Here is a 20369-nt window from a genome sequence, read left to right as displayed (position 1 = left end):
CAAAGATACAATATTAAAATAAAATTTTAAAAAATAAAAGAACAAAATGAAAATAAAATAAAATAAAAAGTTAAATAGATCATTTCGCGTAAGTGATATAATAGAGTAATGATTCATAAGTATTTTACCTAATAAACATTAAAAATATCAAAGAGTATTGTTAGAATTCTTCTTTCATGAGTTTCATCAATTCATATTATAGGAATAAAATGAGAGGTTTTTTTCTTTCTTTTTAATTATAAGAAACAGAGATCACTTTTTAAATATATTAAATATTATTCATATATTTACAGAGAGTTCGTCTTCTTACTCTATGTTTTATTGGGAAAGGAAAAAATTAAATTATTTTATAGTAACTCCCTATAGTTTAATTTTTTTTTTAATAAATACCTTATAATTTAATTTATTTTTAACTAAAGCTTAAATGCCAATGTCCATTAAACATTACTGAGTTAACATTGTTTAGATGGAATTAACGTATAATTATCAATGTTAGGCTTCTCATAATTAAAGATTTGCATAACCATCACATGGTTCGCCTCAAATTTATCCTGGTCCTAAATTTACTAAGTGATGACAGCATTATAATATCCTATATTGACTTGTATCCTTTATGGTATATTTGGATGAAACAAAAGAAATTAACGAAAAAACAATACAGAACATGGTATATTTTTGTTTTAAGTTAGGGATAATTTTTTTAATATGTAGAAATTGAAGACAAATATCAAAAGTTTATAATAATTCATACAACATTTTCAATCAATTGACTTACATCATTTGGTGATTGGAGAGAATAAAAAAGAGAGAAGAGTGAGAGAGAGAGAGAGAGTTAACTTCAACAAACAAAAATAAATAAATGATTTTTTCAACTCTTCTTTCAATTCAAATTTTAAATTTCATTTCTTAATTTTTCTCTGTGACTCCAAACAGACCATTAGTTAATAATCACATGAAATTTTGACTATATTCTTTATAAACCCTCCAATGAAAAGAAATTTGATTTCTACTTTAATATTTAGAAATTAGAATTATGAATAGAAATTAATTAGGGTTTTTGTGGATAACCTTGTTCTCACTTGCAATTATTTTCCTTAAAGAGACTGTTATTAAGAGCCTAAGAGGGCTGTGGTTAAGAAACCAAACCAGACTTCTTATTAAATGTTGGTAAAATAATAAGGTTTTTTTTTAAGTTAAAGCAATAATTTAACAAGCGTGCAATAATGGAGTTTAGAAATAAGGGGAAATTGAAAAGTAAGGAGTAGGATTTGAAATAGAATCGCAAAAAATAAAACACTTAAAAGAACCAAAGGAATACACCATCCCAATTTCTGACTCAGGTGACCTTTGTTCGAAGGTAAAAATATTGCCTTCTAAAAAATGTTACAATAGAAATTAAAAGTGAGTTAAATTACAAATTTCTATGTGAATGAAATTTTTGTATTTCTCATCAACATTATCATCAATGACACTCCATGATGTTTTTTTTAATATTGCAAAAATTTATTTTTTTAGTATTTACAACTTTTCTTATGAACAAACATAATGTGCGTGTTTGCGCATTTGAAGTTACCATTTTTTGCAAAACCACACTGTTTTGTTACCAATATAATAAAATGGTAAAAGACAAAAAAATGGAAACTTTTGACAGTAAATTTCACAAAAATAAAACATAATAAGTAAAATGTGCCAAAATTAAAAACGTTAAAATTCACAAATATAAATAAATCTAGGTGGTAAAGTGATAGATTTTACCATTAAGCCTTAGTAATTATAATATGAATTTCAGCCTTACATTCCAAAAACATCATAAGAATTGACGTGTAAATGCAAATCGCAAGTTCTTATTAGGGAGGTTGATATAATAAGGGTTAAAAAAGTAAAGAAAGTTTTTACCTTTATCTTATTTTCGAATGGAACGCTGACACTACTGGAATCCTATATTGTAATTCGCAATGATGAGCATTGCTATATTATTTAGTTGAACACTAAATTTATGTTTTCTTTAAAATAGACTTCCAAATCAACAAAAAAAGCTGAAATCATCACTGGCTTTAATTCCTAATTTCTCAACGATATGTATCAATCAACAAGCTTTTATGGGTCAGCATATCATGTACCCGATCATATTTCATAAATGGTGTTTAACAAATACTAGGAGTTATGAGATAAGATTCCAAGTGGCAATGCAGCAACAATTTTTTAGAAAATGTCAAACAAATACTATCCAAATCATCCTAAGCAATTGAAATTTTCCTTATCAACAAAACAATTGAACGGATTAAGCCTTCAGATCTAACATTGGGGGATAAGATATTGGAATTAAGAATATCAATTAGATCATAAAAAATTGAAGCAGATATAATGTGAAATTATAATAACCCTAAGAAAATCAGAGATGCAAATAGGAGATCATGTTGATTCGCAAAAGCAGTAACAACATTGTTTTGAGCTAATAACATAAGACGAACATAAACTACTTGAATCCAACAAAATGTATCAAACATCAAAAAGGAGAAACCAGTGCCACTAACAACTGGGTGTCCCATTCGACAACATAAGCAATTGTAAAAGCAACAGAAACAAACTAGGTTTAACGCACTACTTGGATCTCTGTCTCATCTTTCGGCGCTTCCTCTTCAACCTCCTCATACGCTTCTTCTTCCACTGCAAAAAAAAAAAAAAAAAAAAAAACAAAAACAAAAAGCCCCAATCAGACCTCAACGCTTAATAAAAACATAAATAGGCAAAGGAAATGAGCGAAACAACAGTGAAGAATTGAACTCACCTTGGCTCTCATCGCGAACAGAACACCGAACCCTTTTTCGTTTCTGAACCCTAGCCGAAGCTGCTGAGAAGTAAAAGACGATTCAGAAGAAAGGAACTGTGAAGGTTGCAACAATTTATAGCCTACGAGAAACCCTAGCAAATTATGAGGAAGTTTCGGCCTCTAACCCAAAGGCCCAGCATGCACGAGTAACGAATCAATGGGCTTAGGAAAGCCTCAACAATTAGAACGGCCCGTTAGGTTTTTGTTTGGAGTGAAGCACGTGTGAAATGTATACAGGTACAGTTTTAGTTTACTTCTAGACCAGTAAAAAAGTTTTTTTTTCTTTTTTTTACGTTTATACTGAAATAGACTGTTTATCGAATAAATGAAATTCAAAATTTTAAGTTGTTGTAGTCGCTGTCTTTGCGTAGTGGTACAGTATTTTGGATAGATATTTTAGGGATGTAAGATTGAGTACAAAATTCACAAAGGGGGAGAATATAACAAGAAGTCAAGAAGGGCACACAACTTTTGAACGATATGTTTGTAGAAATTAATAAAGTAGAACAAGCAAGAACTTCAACAACAAAGCAAGAGCCTGTGCCAATAATAATAGACAGTAAATTAAAGAGGCTTATTGGCGGCGAAGTTAGTAATATCAAAATAGTATTTTCATAATTGATAGTAATTTTTTGCTTCATTAAGTTGACCTTAAAATGAGAAGATGGGAAAAATGGAATTAAGTAAATAGAATGAAATGAATTGTGATTCATCATCCTCTTTAATTGTGGTATATCCTTAACTTTACAAATTAAACAATGAAATAATTCATCCTTTTACTGATCAACTCCATCCATTATACTTTATACCACCAGTCAAAGCATATATATATATATATATATACGGGGGGGATAGGATTTACATCTAAAGTGAGTTTAAAGATTTATACTAAATCTTAGTATATGTTGATCTTTTGTATATAATATCTTGATAAATATGACAAATTTAATATATTTAATGACAATCAATTACTTATTTTTAATTAATATAAATTAGATTATTCAATTTAATTGAATTTTAAATTATTTATTTATCAAATTTGTTAACAATAATACATTTTTACAATTTTTTATGCAATTAATTATATAGTTATTTGCCTCTATTTATTATTTTCATTATAACAGTTTATTATGACTCATTAAAAATATACTTATTATAAAATAGAAAAAATAAATGTGTAATGTAATTACAATTTAAACTTATTTATAAATTTTATTATTATATTCTTTATTTTATACATTATTGTAAAAACATAATTTAGTATTTTTTTTTCTTAGACTATATTAACGGTGAAAAATATATATCATAAGTAGAAAAATTATAAACTTTATTATATGAAACATTTGTAGAAAATATTATTTTGTTAATAATTTTTATAAATAGTCAAAAAAATAATCAAATAATCTAATTCATTGATTATAATTAATTAACGGATAGTCATAAAATATATTAAATTATCATATTTATTAAAGTATTATAAATTGTATAATTAATCTATATTAACAATGTAGATTTGGTATCAAAGATCTTATATATATATATATATATATATATATATATATATATATATATATATATATATATATATATAGCAAAAGTTGAACTGTTTCATTTTAGTTGTGTTAGTATATCAATTTTTAATTTTTGTTTCTAGGCATAGGTTTCAATAAAATCAAACGCATCCCTCAAATTTTCTCTCATTTAAAATTTTGTCCTCCATTTTGACTTCATCCATTATTCTCCATTTTGATTTCATCCATTATTCAATGGAATTAGTTGATGAGATAAACTAAACGTGAAATCAATTACAATTAAGCAAATACAATGTATCAACTAAAGGCGCTCTAATTGTATTGAATTAATATCGTATATACTGACGATCCTTATAGTAAATAAATATTTGTATGATAACAATAAACAAAACAAAAAATATCTTTTTATTATGAGTTTGTTAATGACTTAAATATTGAATGAAATAAGGATAGAATGACTAAATTGTAAGCGAGAAAAAACTTGAAGACTCAATTTTTTTACAGTTTAAGCAAATACATGTACAAAATCAATTTTTTAGTAGGATTTTTTTTATACACCACAAGTATCTTTTATTCTGACGGACTCAAACTCAAGATCACAAATTTTGTTTAAACAATCAGTTTTAAAATTTTTCTTTTTCCTCCTCCACCCCTCGTTAGGAACTTAAAAGTAACAAAAAGATCTACAAAGAGTAAAATCTGACAGCCATATTTGCAGAGAATTAAAATATATTTAAGGTTTTTATTTTTATTTTATTAGGACATAAAGATGTATCCTCATGGTTCATCTATCGTGCGAAATCTTATCGGATGAAGCAACAATGTTGTTCTTTTGGTTAGTCCTTAAATTCCACAACTAGTTTCATTTAAAGTTTGAAACATTCCTAATTTGAGCGAAAAAATTGTCCCTAAACTATTTTTATTTTATTTCTATTAAGATTTCATAATTTTAAAATTTTAGTAAACTAAATTTTATCCTTTTTATTTATAGAACTTTTCTTCAAATTAAACTTATTATATACTACTTCTTTGTGTTTGATGTCCTAAAACATTTTATCTCTGTACTTTAACTTCCCAAAAGTAAAAAAATAAAAAAGACTTCAAGTTCCGATTGAAAACTGCAAACTTGGCATGAAACACGCTTTATATTGTAAACGTAATCCAAATGGTGGGCAACTTGGATTAGAGAAAACATATATAAAAATTAAAACAAAAGTCTTGACATAAAGTCACATGGATCGACAATGGAGTGAACTAATTGAAAATGAGAATAATAATTATAAATTTTCATACTCTATCATCTTACAAATTACTCTATTATTTTTTTATAACAAGTTTTAAATGTGTTTTATATTTCGAAAATTTAAATACTTTTACTTCTCATTCAATACTTTGAAGAAGAAAAAACTCACTAAAGATCATATCTAACGTCAAAAAATTTATGAAGAAAAAAGGGATATCCTCTTTGAAAATATTTTCATTAGCACTGTTTTTGAAGAAGAAAAAGAATCGGAATCTTTGCTCCATCTTAAAAATGAATAGTTATAAAAAAATTGATATTTTATTAAAAAACTTTCATGACTTACAAATGAAAATTGAGGTGGTTCAAAAAGATTTAAAAGTGATCAACGAATTACAAGAGATAATAATAAGATTTTTAGGAGGATAAAATAAGAGAATATAACGTTCTCAAATGAAAAAAAGGATGAGGGGTCGTAGCATAGTCGTACTTTTTCATGTTTCGGGGTCCCCATTATCTAGTTGCACAATATAAACAAAACATATCAGAGCAATATTATTTTAGGACTTACATAGATGAGGGGTGCAAGGAAATTATATTCTAACCTTTTTGAACCCCGGTCTTGTACTTTTCCATCACCCAACGTGGGAACAAAACTCAATCAGAAAATAAAAAAAATTAAAAAACCCCTGTCTTGGACCTTTGTCACATGTGAAGGAATTTCTTGGGTAACCCTTTTTCTTTGGCTTTGGCAATTGGCATCTTCCAACTTATTATCAATATTTAATTAATTCTGAATAAATATTTAAACTTTGGCAAATGCGAATAAATGGTAAATTAGACTCAATTATTTTGATTCCACTTAGACTAAAATAAAACAAAATTTCGTTGATGTTCCTTATTCTCAAAATTAAGTGCCTCTTTACCTGAATCAGAAAACTACTTTTGAGGGTAAACCTAGGTACTTATCTCATAATTCAAAGTCAGTGACTAATTTTTTAATTATTAAGATCTATTTAAAAAATTGACAATCTCAGTAATTCATATATTTAGATATTAAGCGGTGGTGATTTTAATGAATAGATTTACATTTAGATGGTTATTAATATCGAGAATATAATAAATTATAAAAAGTTGATATGTTGCTTAGGGATCGAAATGAGCCGAGTAGCTTGTCAAGGACCTTTGACTCGACTTATTTAAGGTTCGGCTTGTTTATTATAAAGGTCAAGTTCAAATTTTTTTTAAAAAAATTCTAGATAAAAAGGCCAAAGTCAAACTATAAAAAAAAAACTTATTAAACTTAACAAGCCGACTTATTTAAGTAATAATAATAATAATAATAATAATAATAACTATTATCTATATCATTTGTATGACATTATGAATGACAGGATAAAGTGACATAAAGTGCTTAGAAAGTTCACTTGTATGTGGAAAATTCTAAAAAAAAAAGACTCAAGTTAAAAGGATAATGCAACCAGATTAATACTTTCAAAGAAAAGAATGTTTTGTAAAGACATTTTCAGACAATTTAAATATTTTTATTTGATTATATTAGTATAAATTATTTTTAATTCATATATTTTTTAATATTATGCTCTTTTTTATTCATTTTCTTTTGATATATTTTGTGTTTTAACAACTTGAATTCAATATGATTTTGTATTTTTACATTACTTATAAGAAATTTTATAAGTTTTTTTTTAGTTAATATTTACAGACTTTTAGACAGGCTCATAGACCAAGTAAGACTTTTATGTAAATCGAGCCAGGTCTTTAGAAGAAGTCTATGACAAGTAATGAGTCAAACTCAAGCTTAACGTATTGAACTCAAACTGAGTTTAAACCTAATAAAATTTGATTTTTCCACCCTAATGTTGCTAGAGGCAAGAAAATTCAAACTAATATAATTCGATGCACATTAGAGAGACTTTAATTCAAAACTCCGACCACATATGTGAGAGATATAGTAGTTACTTATCCAACGTATCAAACCATGTCAGTAATGAGTTATAGTTTAGGAATATGAACTTTGAATTAATTATTTATATTTGTTGTTTATCATAAAAATAAGATTAATTGAAAGCAATGCCCTTTATGGAAAAAAAGCTGTTAAACTATCAATATCTCTAGGGATTCCCTTCTTGGTTCTTGCAACAATTTACATTACTCAAGACAAATAATCCAAAACAAGTGGATTAGGGATTTACTATTACTAACTTACTGTTGAAGTTACAAATCGAAAACTGAAAAAAAGAAAGAAAGAAGGGATCAGACCGGAAGACTAGTTCTAACGGGTGGCGATTGGATCAAAATCGCGGGGAAGGAAGAAGAATCGAGCTTGAGCGAAGCTCTGCAGAGAGGGCAATTGGAGTGATTCGTGAGCCACTTATCCACGCACTCGCAATGGAAGCTGTGGTCGCACCCTGGAAGAACCTTCAGCTTCTCTCCGTCGGCGAACGCGCCGAGGCAGATGCAGCACTCCGCCTCCGCCACGCGGTTGCACCGCGGGTGGAGGACGATCGGTAGCCTCTTGATCGCGGCGGAATCGAGGCCGGTGTTCTGCGGCGGCGGGACGGCATCGGGGAGGAGGAGGCCATTGTGGTGGTGGTGGCGGCGGCGGCAGATCCGGCGCGCGAAGACGAAGAGCGCGGTGAAGAGGAGAATGATGGAGAAGAGGACGATGATGAAAAAGAGCTTGCGGCCGCGGATTTCGAGGGTTTCGTCGTCGAGTTCAGTGTCGTAGTGCCAATTCAGTGATTCAGAGTCACGAATCGACATCGTGGAGCGAAACGACGGCGTTTAGAATCGCCGCACGGTGATGTGGTGTGAAGCTGCAATGGGCACAGAACAGCTTTTTGAGTGGGTTCTGTATGTTGCTCAGGCTCAGACTGCTTTGTGAGAAGGGATAGAAATTAGGATCCAAATAACATTATTTATACTCTCTCAGTGGGGCACACGACACTTTGGGGTTTTCAATTTTATACTAAGTTCAAGTATTTTATCTTAATAATGAAAAAATGCTTTTAAAAAACTAATAATCTGAATGATGAAAATTAAAAACCAGTGCGTATTTGGTTTATCATCATGTTTGATTTACATCTAACTTGTGCACAAATTTCAATATAAAATCTAACCAACCAACAGAAACTAAACGAAAAAAGAAGGATGTAAATATTTTTGTTAATCTCATTTTATTACGAACGTCTGTTTAGAAACGGTTACTTTTAGAAATAGTATCTAATTATTCGTTTTTTTCCTATGAAAATAATAAAAATAAGTATTTTTAGAAAATTAAACTAAATACACATTCTATTTTAAAAACAATTGTTTAATTTTGAATTTTTCCCTTAATTAGGTACAAAAACAAGGGATTGTTTTTATATAATAAATTAAATCGATAGGTATTTCATTTAATTTAACAATTTGAAAAGTATATGTTGATGATTACAAGAAAAATTAAGTGATTTTCAAACAAAAAGTTAAATTGCTCTCTTACGTTACAGCATGTTGTCCACTTATTTGTTTTTTTAACGTACACATACTATACAAATAAGTTAAACTATTTCCCTTAGAAAGTTAAAAGGAAAGAATGAAGATTTTTTTGGCCAAAAAATTAAAGTCAATTTTTTTTTAAGAAAATAATTATTAAATGGCTTTTCTAACAAGGGTCAAGGCCACTAGCTGATCAGTAAGAGCATTAAAAATATTCTATTCAATATTTTTAATATTTTTAAAAAGTAAGTATTAAATGTTTATCTGATTTTTATATGATAAATGTTTCCTTTTTGAATATTTTTCATTTATTTTACTAGAAACTTTATGCATTAATTAAGATTTGCTTCGTTGGAGAGATATTTCTATCCATTTTTTTACGTTCATATTTAATTTCTATCCATAGTGTATATGATTTAATCCCGCATGTGTGTATGAATTCCCTGGTTGAAGAAAAAACAACAGTGCAAATGTATTTCGTAAATCTCAAGAAGTGATTTTAAGCAAGATGGGATTGGAGTTCTTGTAAATAATATATATGATCAAGAGAAGAAATTTTATTAAAAACGACCACCTATCTCAAGAGAGATCCAAAGATACTTCATATCTATAATATAATATGATTAATAAAATAGGCATCAATTTAAGAAATAAAAGTAAAATGACATTTTAAAAAATGATTTATTATATTTAAAACATAAAAATTAACACTTACTTTTATGTTGCTAGAAACATTTGTACTTTTATAAAACTTTTCTTACTTAGTATTTAAAAGGTAATTGCCACAATGATTTATTATTTATTTATAATTTTTAATAATTTAAAGTAATATTTAAAATCAATTAAGGTTGATTTAAATAATTAATTGATAGAAATATAAATAGGAAAATAATTATATCTGAAAATGTTATAAAAAAATTTAAAAAGAAAAAAATATCATGTGCATAAATGTTTGAGCTTAATAATTATATTTTGGCAATTTTTAAATATAATTATTTGCCTCTTTATATTTTTTTAGCTGAAACGTTTATTTGATGTTATTTTCTCTCAATAATTATATTTTTTATATTTGAAAATTGCCAAACGGCGTACGTGGGAACCGAAATACGAGGAGGGAGTGTATGTTAAATCATACTATAACACACTAAACAAATACATTATCACTAAGAAACAAATAGGATGAGGTTACTTCCTTGAAAATTTAAGAATAAACTTTATCATTCAAAAACTACGTGCCACACATGCATCGCTGTTGGATTATTACTTGCTGTATTATTTTGTTTGTTTATTTGAAAGAAAGAAAAATGAGATTTTTTTAAATTTAAATTAACGAAAAATTAAAATAATATTAATAAAAAGTTAATTTCTCAAAATCTTAAAATGATAACTTTAGACTTAACTCAATCTTAAAAATTAGCTTAAAGGGTTATTTATATTTTAATTTTAGTTTTAATCGAAGTGAGATTTTTTTCAACATAATTTTTTATTTTATTTTCTCTCAATAAGATAAATAAAAATACATCATATATATATATATATATATATATATATATATATATATATATATATATATATATATATATATGTTACTTTTCACTTAAAATTTACAGCCGGGCCCCGACAGAGAGGATTGAGCCCTATCTTCTAACTTATATGCAGTAAAATTTGCGAGTTCACTCACAACCAATTAATAACTATCGTACTCTACGACTTTAACTGTTAATAGCCAGTTACATGTGCTCAAAGAAAATCTTTGACTTTATCTGAATCAATGTAGAGAATGATGTCCGAATTCACATTTGTAGATAAGATTGACAAGTTCAATTTTTACGGCCTTTTCACGTTAGGCTTTTGAATTGGACGGTAAAAATCTCTGGTCGTTAGCAATTTTGTTATATTAACCTAATAATAAAAAATCATTGGAAGGAGATTTTTTTATCAATTATTGTCGACCAAAGTTGAATGTTCATACTTTATGCATGTACCGTAGTACCGTACATGATTACATGAATACGGTCCATTAGGAACTTGGTCATTAACACCGTGGTAGCTTATCCGTAACAATGTTGGATATGCAACAATTTCACGGGATGTATACGTACACACCAAATAGTTTTAATGTTACGTCTTTCATTCAACTATTTTGTCTCACGCAAAATTTTTGGATTTACCTGAATAAATATTTTTTAATACATAAAAATTAAAGCAAATATTAATAAATTTATAATAACTCATATCTTATTCAATTAAATGAATTAAATCTTTTCATTATCCAAATGAATATAGTAATAGACTAGTAGTGTTTTTTTCATGTATATATATATACTGGATTTACATAATATCTTAATTCGCCGTAGTAACATAATCTTTAATAATATGTTCATAATATTTTATTTAAATTAAGTAAAAAAGCATTTAATACAAAAAATATTTAATATTTTCATTTCTAACTTAAAATAATAAGGAAATATAACGTGTGGATTCAACTATTTTTTTTCAGGACAGAAAATATACAACCACAACAAAAGCTTTTACATTTTATTGAAAATTGAAACTATTTTTTATATACTTTCAATATTAAGTAAAAAATAAATACATTGAATATCTAAAAAATATTAAACGTATTCATTACTTCTTAATTTACTTAATCAATAAGAGAATCACTATAATGAAATTATAGAGAATTTATAATTATCTTTAAAAAAACATTGATTTGCTTGAATAAGAAATAGAAAGATGAATGACTAAAATAACTAGTTTTTAAATGTTTATATAATAAAGAAATAGATAAATAGAGAAGAGCAAAAACAATGAAATAAGATTATTAAAGAGCATAATAGTGTTAACGTGCTATAGAAAATGCTTTTAAAATGTTTGTATAACTCTACATTTAGTTTTTATTACAAATATCTTAAATTTTAAAAAAGAATCAAGAGATTCATTAAATCATTTTAATTTAATACAATATATGTATATATATTTATTTATTATATTTTTTTATATTATTCATGTTGTTTTCTTTCGGTTATTGAAGATTTATATATAAAAAAAAATTTAGAAAAAATGATTTTTTTTTATAAAAAAATCTTCATGAAACCAGCGAATTTACGCAAATAAATTATGTGTCATATTTGACTGAATAGCTTAAATTAGACTTAATGAGGATGACTGACCCAATGTCTCATTCAAAGGTTCATTTTTGAATTAACTTCACACTCAATCGATTCATGTTATTGCAAGAAAATCGTGGGATTTGCATAATTAATTGGCAGAATAACATAAATTTAGACTGCATGGAATAACCGGCACAGAGTTTAGTTGAAGAAGTCATAGTTGTTATTATATATATGAGCGTTATTATTCCGTGAGCGCCTATTAGTATTTGTTATTTTTTTTAAGATTTGAATTCTTTCTTCTCTAGAAATATATTTAATTGATTTAGATAACATTTTATAAATTAAAAATATATTTGGCAAACAAAAAATACAAAAAACATAACCCATATATCCACAAATTGATACACTTGATTTAGGATCATTCACTGTCCAACATTGTTTTGCCTATTAGATTCTTTTAAGTGAGGGTGTTTGTAGAACAATTTTTTTTAATCAGATGGGTCAGACTATTCATAAATTTATTAATAACTAATCTTTATAAAAAAATTATCTAAGTAGTCATCTTTAATAAAAAAATTTATCATAATCATATTTTTTTTTTCCATTTACAAGACTCTAACATAAAATTTTATTTTAGAAATCAAACCTTATTTCATTCATTCCAACAATTTATTAATGTTCTTGGGATAAGTTTAAATATCGTTATTTCATTCCTTGTCTAACATGAAATTTTATCAAATTAAATTTATAAATTCTAACTCGTCCCAATAATATTTAGAACAAAATCAAAACAATTCAACTTTTTTTAAAGGCCAAAAAATATTATTACTGATAAAAATGTCTGGGCTACAAGCTATAACCCACACCAGAAGACAATTACAAAAGAAAAAGATGCCGACAAAAAGTAACAGCATTAATAAAGCCTATAAATCCAAACAAAGAGACCACATTGGGCCTTCACAACAAAACATTGACCTTTTATCATTTTAAATTTTTTTCTCAAATAAAACCCTAAAATAGATGGTCAACTAAATTATTTATTCATCATGGGTTATTCTCATCACATATACATTGATTAAAAAAAACAACTAATATTCTTTTACATTAATTCTAAATTAATGAATTTAAAAGATGATTGCGTTATACAGGATGATGTCTCTTACATTTTATCTGATAAAAATAATCTATAACCCTTCCCATTTTGGTATTTTGTTTGGAAGAAAGAAAAACAAAAATTGTAAAAAAGTCCAAAATATTGGAACAAAAGGAAATATAGCAGTAAAACCAAGCACAATGTTTCTGCTTGAGGCTTATGCAACTCAGAAAACCCTAACAAGCAGGGTACCACGGGAAATACATGAAATTGGATTGGCACACCACGAAGACAGAATAGATAAATCCCTAAATCCCCCTTGCAAGCTCTAATCCACTTCCAAGCTAGAAACCTTTGCATGATCTTGATCGAATTGCTGCCACTGAGAGAATATTTTTTGAGAACACCACTTTAATTATTCTGCACTAACCACAGCCCCCACACACATGCTTTTCGTATAATAATGTTCCAGCAATCTAAATAATTTTGAACACCCAAAGAGCAGGAAAATATGATTGTAAATGCTATTTGGCCAAGCTGAGACTACCCTCAACAACTTAAACATTCTATCCAGACCTCCGATGCACGTGTACAGCCAAAAAAATTATGATTCAAATTTTCAAGTTCTATGTTATCATAGTAAAAGGAACTATAGAACTATTATATATTTAACAATGTATAATCGATTCATTATTTTTTAATAAATTACACTTTATAAAGGAATATAACTGATTCATTATTTTTTAATAAATTACACTTTATAAAGGAATATAACGCATTAGACAAATTAAGATGACCCATAATGTAACTCAACTTCATCCAAGAAATATAAGAATATAATCTTTTAAATCTAAGTGCACGTTTGAATTAACATTTGTAAACTTAATTTGGATAAACTAAGTTTGAATGAAAAACATCCAAGTCTTGCTTCTTCTGAGCTGAATTTTTAGACAAATTTTTTTTGTTAAACATAATTTTAAGCTATAATCAAGTTTCATCACAAATTATTTTACTAACAAACATACTCTAAGAATTCTTCTGAGAAATTCCAACACACCCTCAAAAATCCCTTGGGAAGAGTTATGAGTATCCGGACTTCCTGTTGATGTATGCAATAATTTAGTTAATTATTTAATTAGAAATTAGTGATTCATTTTGAAATTAGTTTGACAACTATAAAATTTGTTATAGTTACATGTACAGTGTGTATAAAAATAATAATAATCATCAATGAGAACTAGAACGTGCAGGAGTGTGCAGGAGAGTGCGATTTTTTTTTTAGATTTTTAAATCTCTTTTATTTTTTCTCAATCAATTCCTTCGTCATCTTCTCCTATCCTCTAAATCCGGCATTTTTGTTCAAATAAATAAAAATTCTACTGAAAAAAAAAGAACAAAAGCAAACTTGCTTAATGTTAATATAACTAGATGAAGAAAAATATTTAGCAACGCATTACACATCTCTAACAAATTATCCAATAAGTTTTTATGTAAAACAAAAAAAGTATCTCCAATTTCTATATTTTATAGTGTTTAAAATGGAGGGAGAATAAAATAATTAGTTTTCATAAATTAAATTAAAAATATAGATTCCTCATTTAAATAAATGAATAAAATAACATATTAATTTATTTTACCTTCATAATTTTTTCTATAAATACTTGAAGTTTCACGGAATGATTTGTATTCTAAAAAATCATATTCCTAGAAATATAACAACTAGGATTATTATTCCTGCTTATATTTAAAATATGTTTAATTTTATTTGAATATTCTTGAAATTATTTTTTAAAATTCAAATAATAAAAATAAAAATAAAAGTTACATGCATATATATTTAGATAATATTAGCTTTTCATATTCACACAGTAAATTTTATTTTCATACTCAATCCCATAAAAATATCACATATTCATCCCTCTCCATTTGGAAAGTTACATGGAACATCATGGAAAAACATAATAAAAAAGAAGCTACAAGATTCATAAACATAAAATACTTAGATAAATTTTCAAAACTTGTAAAAAAAACAAAATAATATTAGGTTTGTGTGTTCATATTTTCGATGATAAACTCCTAAACCATAAAACAAACGCACTCAAAAACACAAATTTCCCAAACTAAGTCCGGATCAGATTTGATATTGGCCTGAAATTTGAGATTTTAAAATTTAATTTTTAAATTTTAAATTTTTTATTTGTTTAATATTTTATGACCTAATGAACCATAAAGTAATTTATAAATGAAATTTCCAAACTTACATCCATATATATTATTTTGAAAGAATATTTTATAACAATATAAATCTATGTAAAGAAATAGTAAAAATATATCTTGTAAGAATTTATTAACATATCTACCACCATAACTATTTAAAAGAATATTTTAACGAAACCCTCAAATAAAAAAATAATTATATATATATATATATATATATATATATGAATATTTAAATTTAAATGTTAAACCTTGTAAATGAATCTATTATATTACAATATGACAAATTTTTTTAAATTCATCTATAGCTACTAAGGTAGACTAGATACAAAGTTAAAATAATTAAATAAATACATGAATATATAAATTTAATTGTTAATGACATTATAGGGAAAAAAATCATCGCTAAAAAAGACACCTATCTAATAAAAAAATAAAATAAAATTGAGTATTAATAAAGTTTTCAAAAGTGTTTATTCAACAAAAGAAAATATTACCATATCAAATAGTCCACAAATAGAAAATTGCAATGTGATTTATGATTTTTAGATTGAATAAGAAAACTTCAATGTTTTTAGACCTTTCATATTAACACTTTTAACATTAAAATAGTTTCAGTAAAAATATGCCAAACTTAAATTTAATGCAGAGTAAAATCATATTAAATAAATAACAGTATAAAATTGGGAACAAGAGTAAAATAAAGAATATTACAAAAGAAAAATATTTGGCTCACATGAAATTTTGATCTTCCTATTTTAAAATAAAGATATTTAATCTTTTTATTTTTTAAAATTCACAACTTTAATTTTTTTATTTTAAAATAAAAAAATTTAGTCCTTCACTTTTATTAAATCCAGGATTTTCATCTTTCCTTCAAACATAGAAAGTGTGTTGGAAGTGTTTATGGTCAAGAGATTAATATTGGGTATGACATTGATTAAACAATTAATTAATTGTGTGCCATGTTACAAAATTTGTATCAGGCTAGATTAATTTCATTACAAAAATAAAAGACTAAAATTACATATTTTGAAGAATATGACAAAATATCTCTATTTTAAAATTTTAAAATAGGAAGATCAAAATTATGAATTTACAAAATAAATAGACCAAAATTACATTTTAATCAAAATGTTTATACTAAATTAATGAAAAATGTTTCTCCATATCATTTCATAAGTCAAATTATTTATGATATTAAAAGATATCATATACCAAAATGATAAAGAAATAATAACTTTAACACAATTATAAAAACCATACTTTTTTTGGTCTCCACATTCTTGTAGATTATATAGATTATATTACCAATTAACTAACTTTATATACTAAATCAAAAATCTGATAAATAAATTTTATTAAAATAAACTAGAAACAATTTCTAATAATAAATTCTAAGGAAGTAGTTTAGATTTATAAAAATAAATTAGAGTTTGTAATAAATAAATTATTTGCATACTTCCATAAATCAATATTGGGTCATGCTAACAAGAACATAACTCTGAAGATAGGAGAATGTTTGCATGGATTAGACAAATAAAAAGAAGGAAATTTTTATAGACAAACTAATTAAGAACAATATTAATCAACCCAAAAAAAATAATACAGCTTTTTTCCAATCATTCAATTTCTCAACTTCTGGTTTCACAGTTAAAACTCCATGAAAACCTCCGAATTATTTGATCCAAGAGAACAATGACTACGTACATTTACATTTAAACATCACTGATCAGTGCATATAACTTACACATACATTGAATTGATGAAGTCCAAATAATAGAAAGGGCTTACCGCATAATCTGGCAAGATACATAACTTCATCGTTGATTTGCTTCCCAATCACCAGCAGCAAAATGTATTTGCACTGCAGTTAATTAGTATTTTACAACAGCACTAAATCTCAACCATGAAAATGATTTTATTTAATTCTACTACGCTTATTATCCACAATTAACAATTAATACTAACAAGCACTAATCTTTCAGCGTCGTAGTCTACCCAGCATTTTATTCACAACAGCATCGATCAATCTATATGTGATCCTCTTCCATCACGATGAACTAATACTATAAGTTCAAACCAATCGAACGATATAATTAACTTGAACAAACATATGTTATAATTCTAATTAATTAATCAAGCAATTTCAAACTCAAATTTCTTTAAAGATCAAAGAAGAAAGGATCATTATAATCCCATAAACTACCAGTGTAGTCATCCTCGTTCGCCATGGACCAAAACGGCGAAGAAGATCCAAGCCCCACTGTCCCCACCAACGCCAGATCCGGATCCACCGAAGAAGCATCCATAGCAGACGCAACCGAACCCACAACGGGGGAATTATTCACTCCCTCCACCACCACGCCATTCTGATGTTGCTGTTGCTGTTGATTCGACAAAACCCCATGTTGCACTTGCACATGCACATGATTATTATTACTATCCAGAAAACCATGCCTTTGGTACGAGGTTGATCTAATAGAACCATCAACAACAAAAACATTATTATTCACACCTAAACCCACATCGGATTCCGAATTATGTTGGTACGATGTTGATAGAGTATGTGCCACTTGCACTTGCACCAATTCCTCGGGACAACGATGGTGATGAGGATGATGAACTTGCACTATATTATTATTGTGATTATCATTAGGGCACAGAACCGGTGGGGAGTAAGTGTAATTGTGACTATTGTTATAAGGGTAAGGCACGGTAGCGGTGTTAAATGGAAAATTGACAGAAAAACCTGAAGGGCGAGGAAGCAAGGGTCTTAGGGTTTGGGTGGAAGAGGAAGAGGAGCGAGAAGAGGAAGATTGAGAAGAGGAACCGGAGGGTTGGAGGTTAAGCTGTGCCCTGGAACCGTAGAGGATGATGGCGGCGCGGTCGTAGGCTCTGGCGGCGTCCTCGGCGGTGGCGAAGGTTCCAAGCCACTTACGAGTTCGCTTGCGTGGCTCGCGGATCTCGGCGACCCATTTGCCCCAGCTTCGTTGTCTGACGCCGCGGTACCTAAATTTGTTGTTGTCGGGGCCACCTTTACCTTTGCACTTACGACTACTGATTTTGTTGTTGGTGTTACTGTTAGATGTTTCGCTGGGAGTGGTTTCAGTGGTGGTGGTGGCGGTGGGTTTGGTTTCTTGGGGTTGAGGTTGGAGAGAGGCCATTGGTTGGTTGGGCCCAGTTTGGTTTATAATTATCTGAATTAGATTAGAGGGAGAAAGATAGATGGAGACGCTTGTTGTTGGGAAGCTCGTTGTTGAGTCAGTGTTGATGTTGATTAGGCTCTGGTGGGAAGGGGTTTCGATGTCATCTCTGTCAATGGTGGAATAGGGCGGTGTAACATGCAATTTATACAGGAGAGAGAAAAAAGAGGAAGGGATTGGTGATGTGCATCGAATAGAGTACCACAATAGTATTGGTTTCGGAATTTGGAATCCCTGCTTCTGATGCTTCTTGCTTTTGTTGATTTTCTTCGTTTTGTTTCGAGACTAGGGTTATGGTGTTTATTGCTTGGGATAAGTTAATTAAATTAATTACTTCCCATTCCTATGCTGTTTACCGAAAATTATTATTCCTACTTTCCCAGACAACAACTCATTATTACACTGCCACCTAAGGATCTTTATTTCTATTGTGCCTTGCATTTGCATCAAGAAAAATACTCCTAGTAATTTTTTTAAACAGGAGTACTAAGCTACTTCGTTTGTTTAAATATAGGGAGTATTAATCTTTATCAACTCTTGTTACATATATTGGCAAGTTAACTACTAGTATCACACAAGTTTAATTTTAATAATTAAAATAAGGGCTACAAAATAAAAACCTTGTAGGGTGGGAAATGGCACAACTATCATTTTTATTTTTTTTTAACAAATGGCTAGATATTGGTCCCGGTAGGCAACCATGTTCCTTTTGTTGGTGTTCAGGAGATTTAGGTGATGGTATCTAACGTATTTTATGGTAATACTAATTGACATATAAACATAGTCCAGCCACCCTTATTTTAGTCACACATATTGCATTGGATTACGTGGTAGTTAAATGTTTCTAATGTCGGAAGTTTATTCTTCAAAAACTAGTCATAAGTGCCGGATAAAGTACACACATCCATCCATAAGCGCAACCTTCATTGAACTGGCGCGTGCGCGCGCATATATATATATATATATATATGGTTAGCTATATTGAAGCTTTTTGTGCTGGAAAAAGAATTCGGTTCTTTGTTTGGCTCATCTTCCATGATGATGAACTCCCAAAGTCACAACCTAATTAATACGTACTATATATACGCCACGAAAGACTTTTAACTTATAGTCCCTCTTGCAACTTAAGTGCACAGGCCATTCAAGATGCATCCTATTGTCTGTGTAATTGCACAAAAGCTTGTCATTTTTTGGGAATGGCTGGATTTTCTTACCAAGCTGATTTTCTTGCTTTAGACATCAAAAGCTGGCTTCACCCCTTCAGTTACGGCATCAATACAACCTTGTCCGTGTCTTGTTATATATATGAGGATTTGTATGCTTCCATATTTGATATGATCACTGAATTAGTACGTTTGATGTATTAAGAATAAATCCAATTATAATTGTCGTAAACATCTTTCATGTGATGATGTGATTAGAGAAAACATGCATTTTGCTAGTATTAGTACTAGTCTATTAGTACTAGTCTAGTCATTTAATTAGGGGTGTTTTTGGGTATAACTTATTCGCGAATTCAAATTAACCTAAATCGATCTAAATAATTTTGGATTGAGTCATTTATATACGTATTTGAGTCAAAACTGAATCAAAATTGTTTATGTATGAGCAAAATGAATTTAGATTTATAGATTTAT

The 20369-nt window shown here is 28.1% G+C and overlaps 2 protein-coding genes and 1 long non-coding RNA gene across 12 annotated transcripts; all 3 read right to left on the bottom strand.

The window, feature by feature from the left end:
• Nucleotides 1–2399: 2399 nt before the first annotated feature.
• Nucleotides 2400–3220, bottom strand: LOC106796022 (uncharacterized). Its single transcript, XR_001384801.2, has 2 exons — nucleotides 2789–3220; nucleotides 2400–2667 (listed from the first exon to the last, which is right to left on the bottom strand). It is a non-coding gene; the product is annotated as an uncharacterized lncRNA (long non-coding RNA).
• A 4497-nt stretch (nucleotides 3221–7717) lies between these two features.
• LOC102660969 (RING-H2 finger protein ATL66) lies at nucleotides 7718–8530 on the bottom strand. The gene has a single exon (XM_006595795.4). It carries the CDS (start codon nucleotides 8384–8386, stop codon nucleotides 7877–7879), a length of 510 nt encoding a protein of 169 aa, XP_006595858.1. The 5' UTR covers nucleotides 8387–8530; the 3' UTR covers nucleotides 7718–7876.
• Nucleotides 8531–13291: 4761 nt separating this feature from the next.
• On the bottom strand, nucleotides 13292–18872 carry LOC100779779 (ethylene-responsive transcription factor ABI4). 10 transcript variants are annotated; one of them, XM_041009251.1, is made up of 3 exons: nucleotides 17736–18872; nucleotides 17321–17393; nucleotides 13292–14408 (listed from the first exon to the last, which is right to left on the bottom strand). In XM_041009251.1, exons 1-2 carry the CDS (start codon nucleotides 18691–18693, stop codon nucleotides 17347–17349), a joined length of 1005 nt encoding a protein of 334 aa, XP_040865185.1. In that variant the 5' UTR covers nucleotides 18694–18872; the 3' UTR covers nucleotides 13292–14408; nucleotides 17321–17346. The 10 variants fall into 10 exon arrangements, with proteins under 10 accessions (XP_040865185.1, XP_040865186.1, XP_040865183.1 ...); XM_041009252.1 differs by having other exon boundaries at nucleotides 13292–13785; XM_041009249.1 differs by having other exon boundaries at nucleotides 13292–13691; nucleotides 17736–18871.
• Nucleotides 18873–20369: the final 1497 nt, after the last annotated feature.

This window comes from Glycine max, chromosome 14 (assembly GCF_000004515.6).
Source record: "Glycine max cultivar Williams 82 chromosome 14, Glycine_max_v4.0, whole genome shotgun sequence".
NCBI lineage: Eukaryota > Viridiplantae > Streptophyta > Magnoliopsida > Fabales > Fabaceae > Glycine > Glycine max.
The sequence above is the reverse complement of the archived record's forward strand: the minus strand, read 5'-3'. Positions and strand labels throughout refer to the sequence as shown.

Bases quoted from the DNA above. Each gene is read 5' to 3' on its own strand.
- LOC100779779 (XM_041009251.1), bottom strand. From the start codon at position 18,693: ATGGCCTCTCTCCAACCTCAACCCCAAGAAACCAAACCCACCGCCACC. The intron at 17,394-17,735 runs GTAGTTTATGGG...AATTAACTGCAG, and splicing joins GAACGAGGATGACTACACTG to TGCAAATACATTTTGCTGCT.
- LOC102660969 (XM_006595795.4), bottom strand. From the start codon at position 8,386: ATGTCGATTCGTGACTCTGAATCACTGAATTGGCACTACGACACTGAA.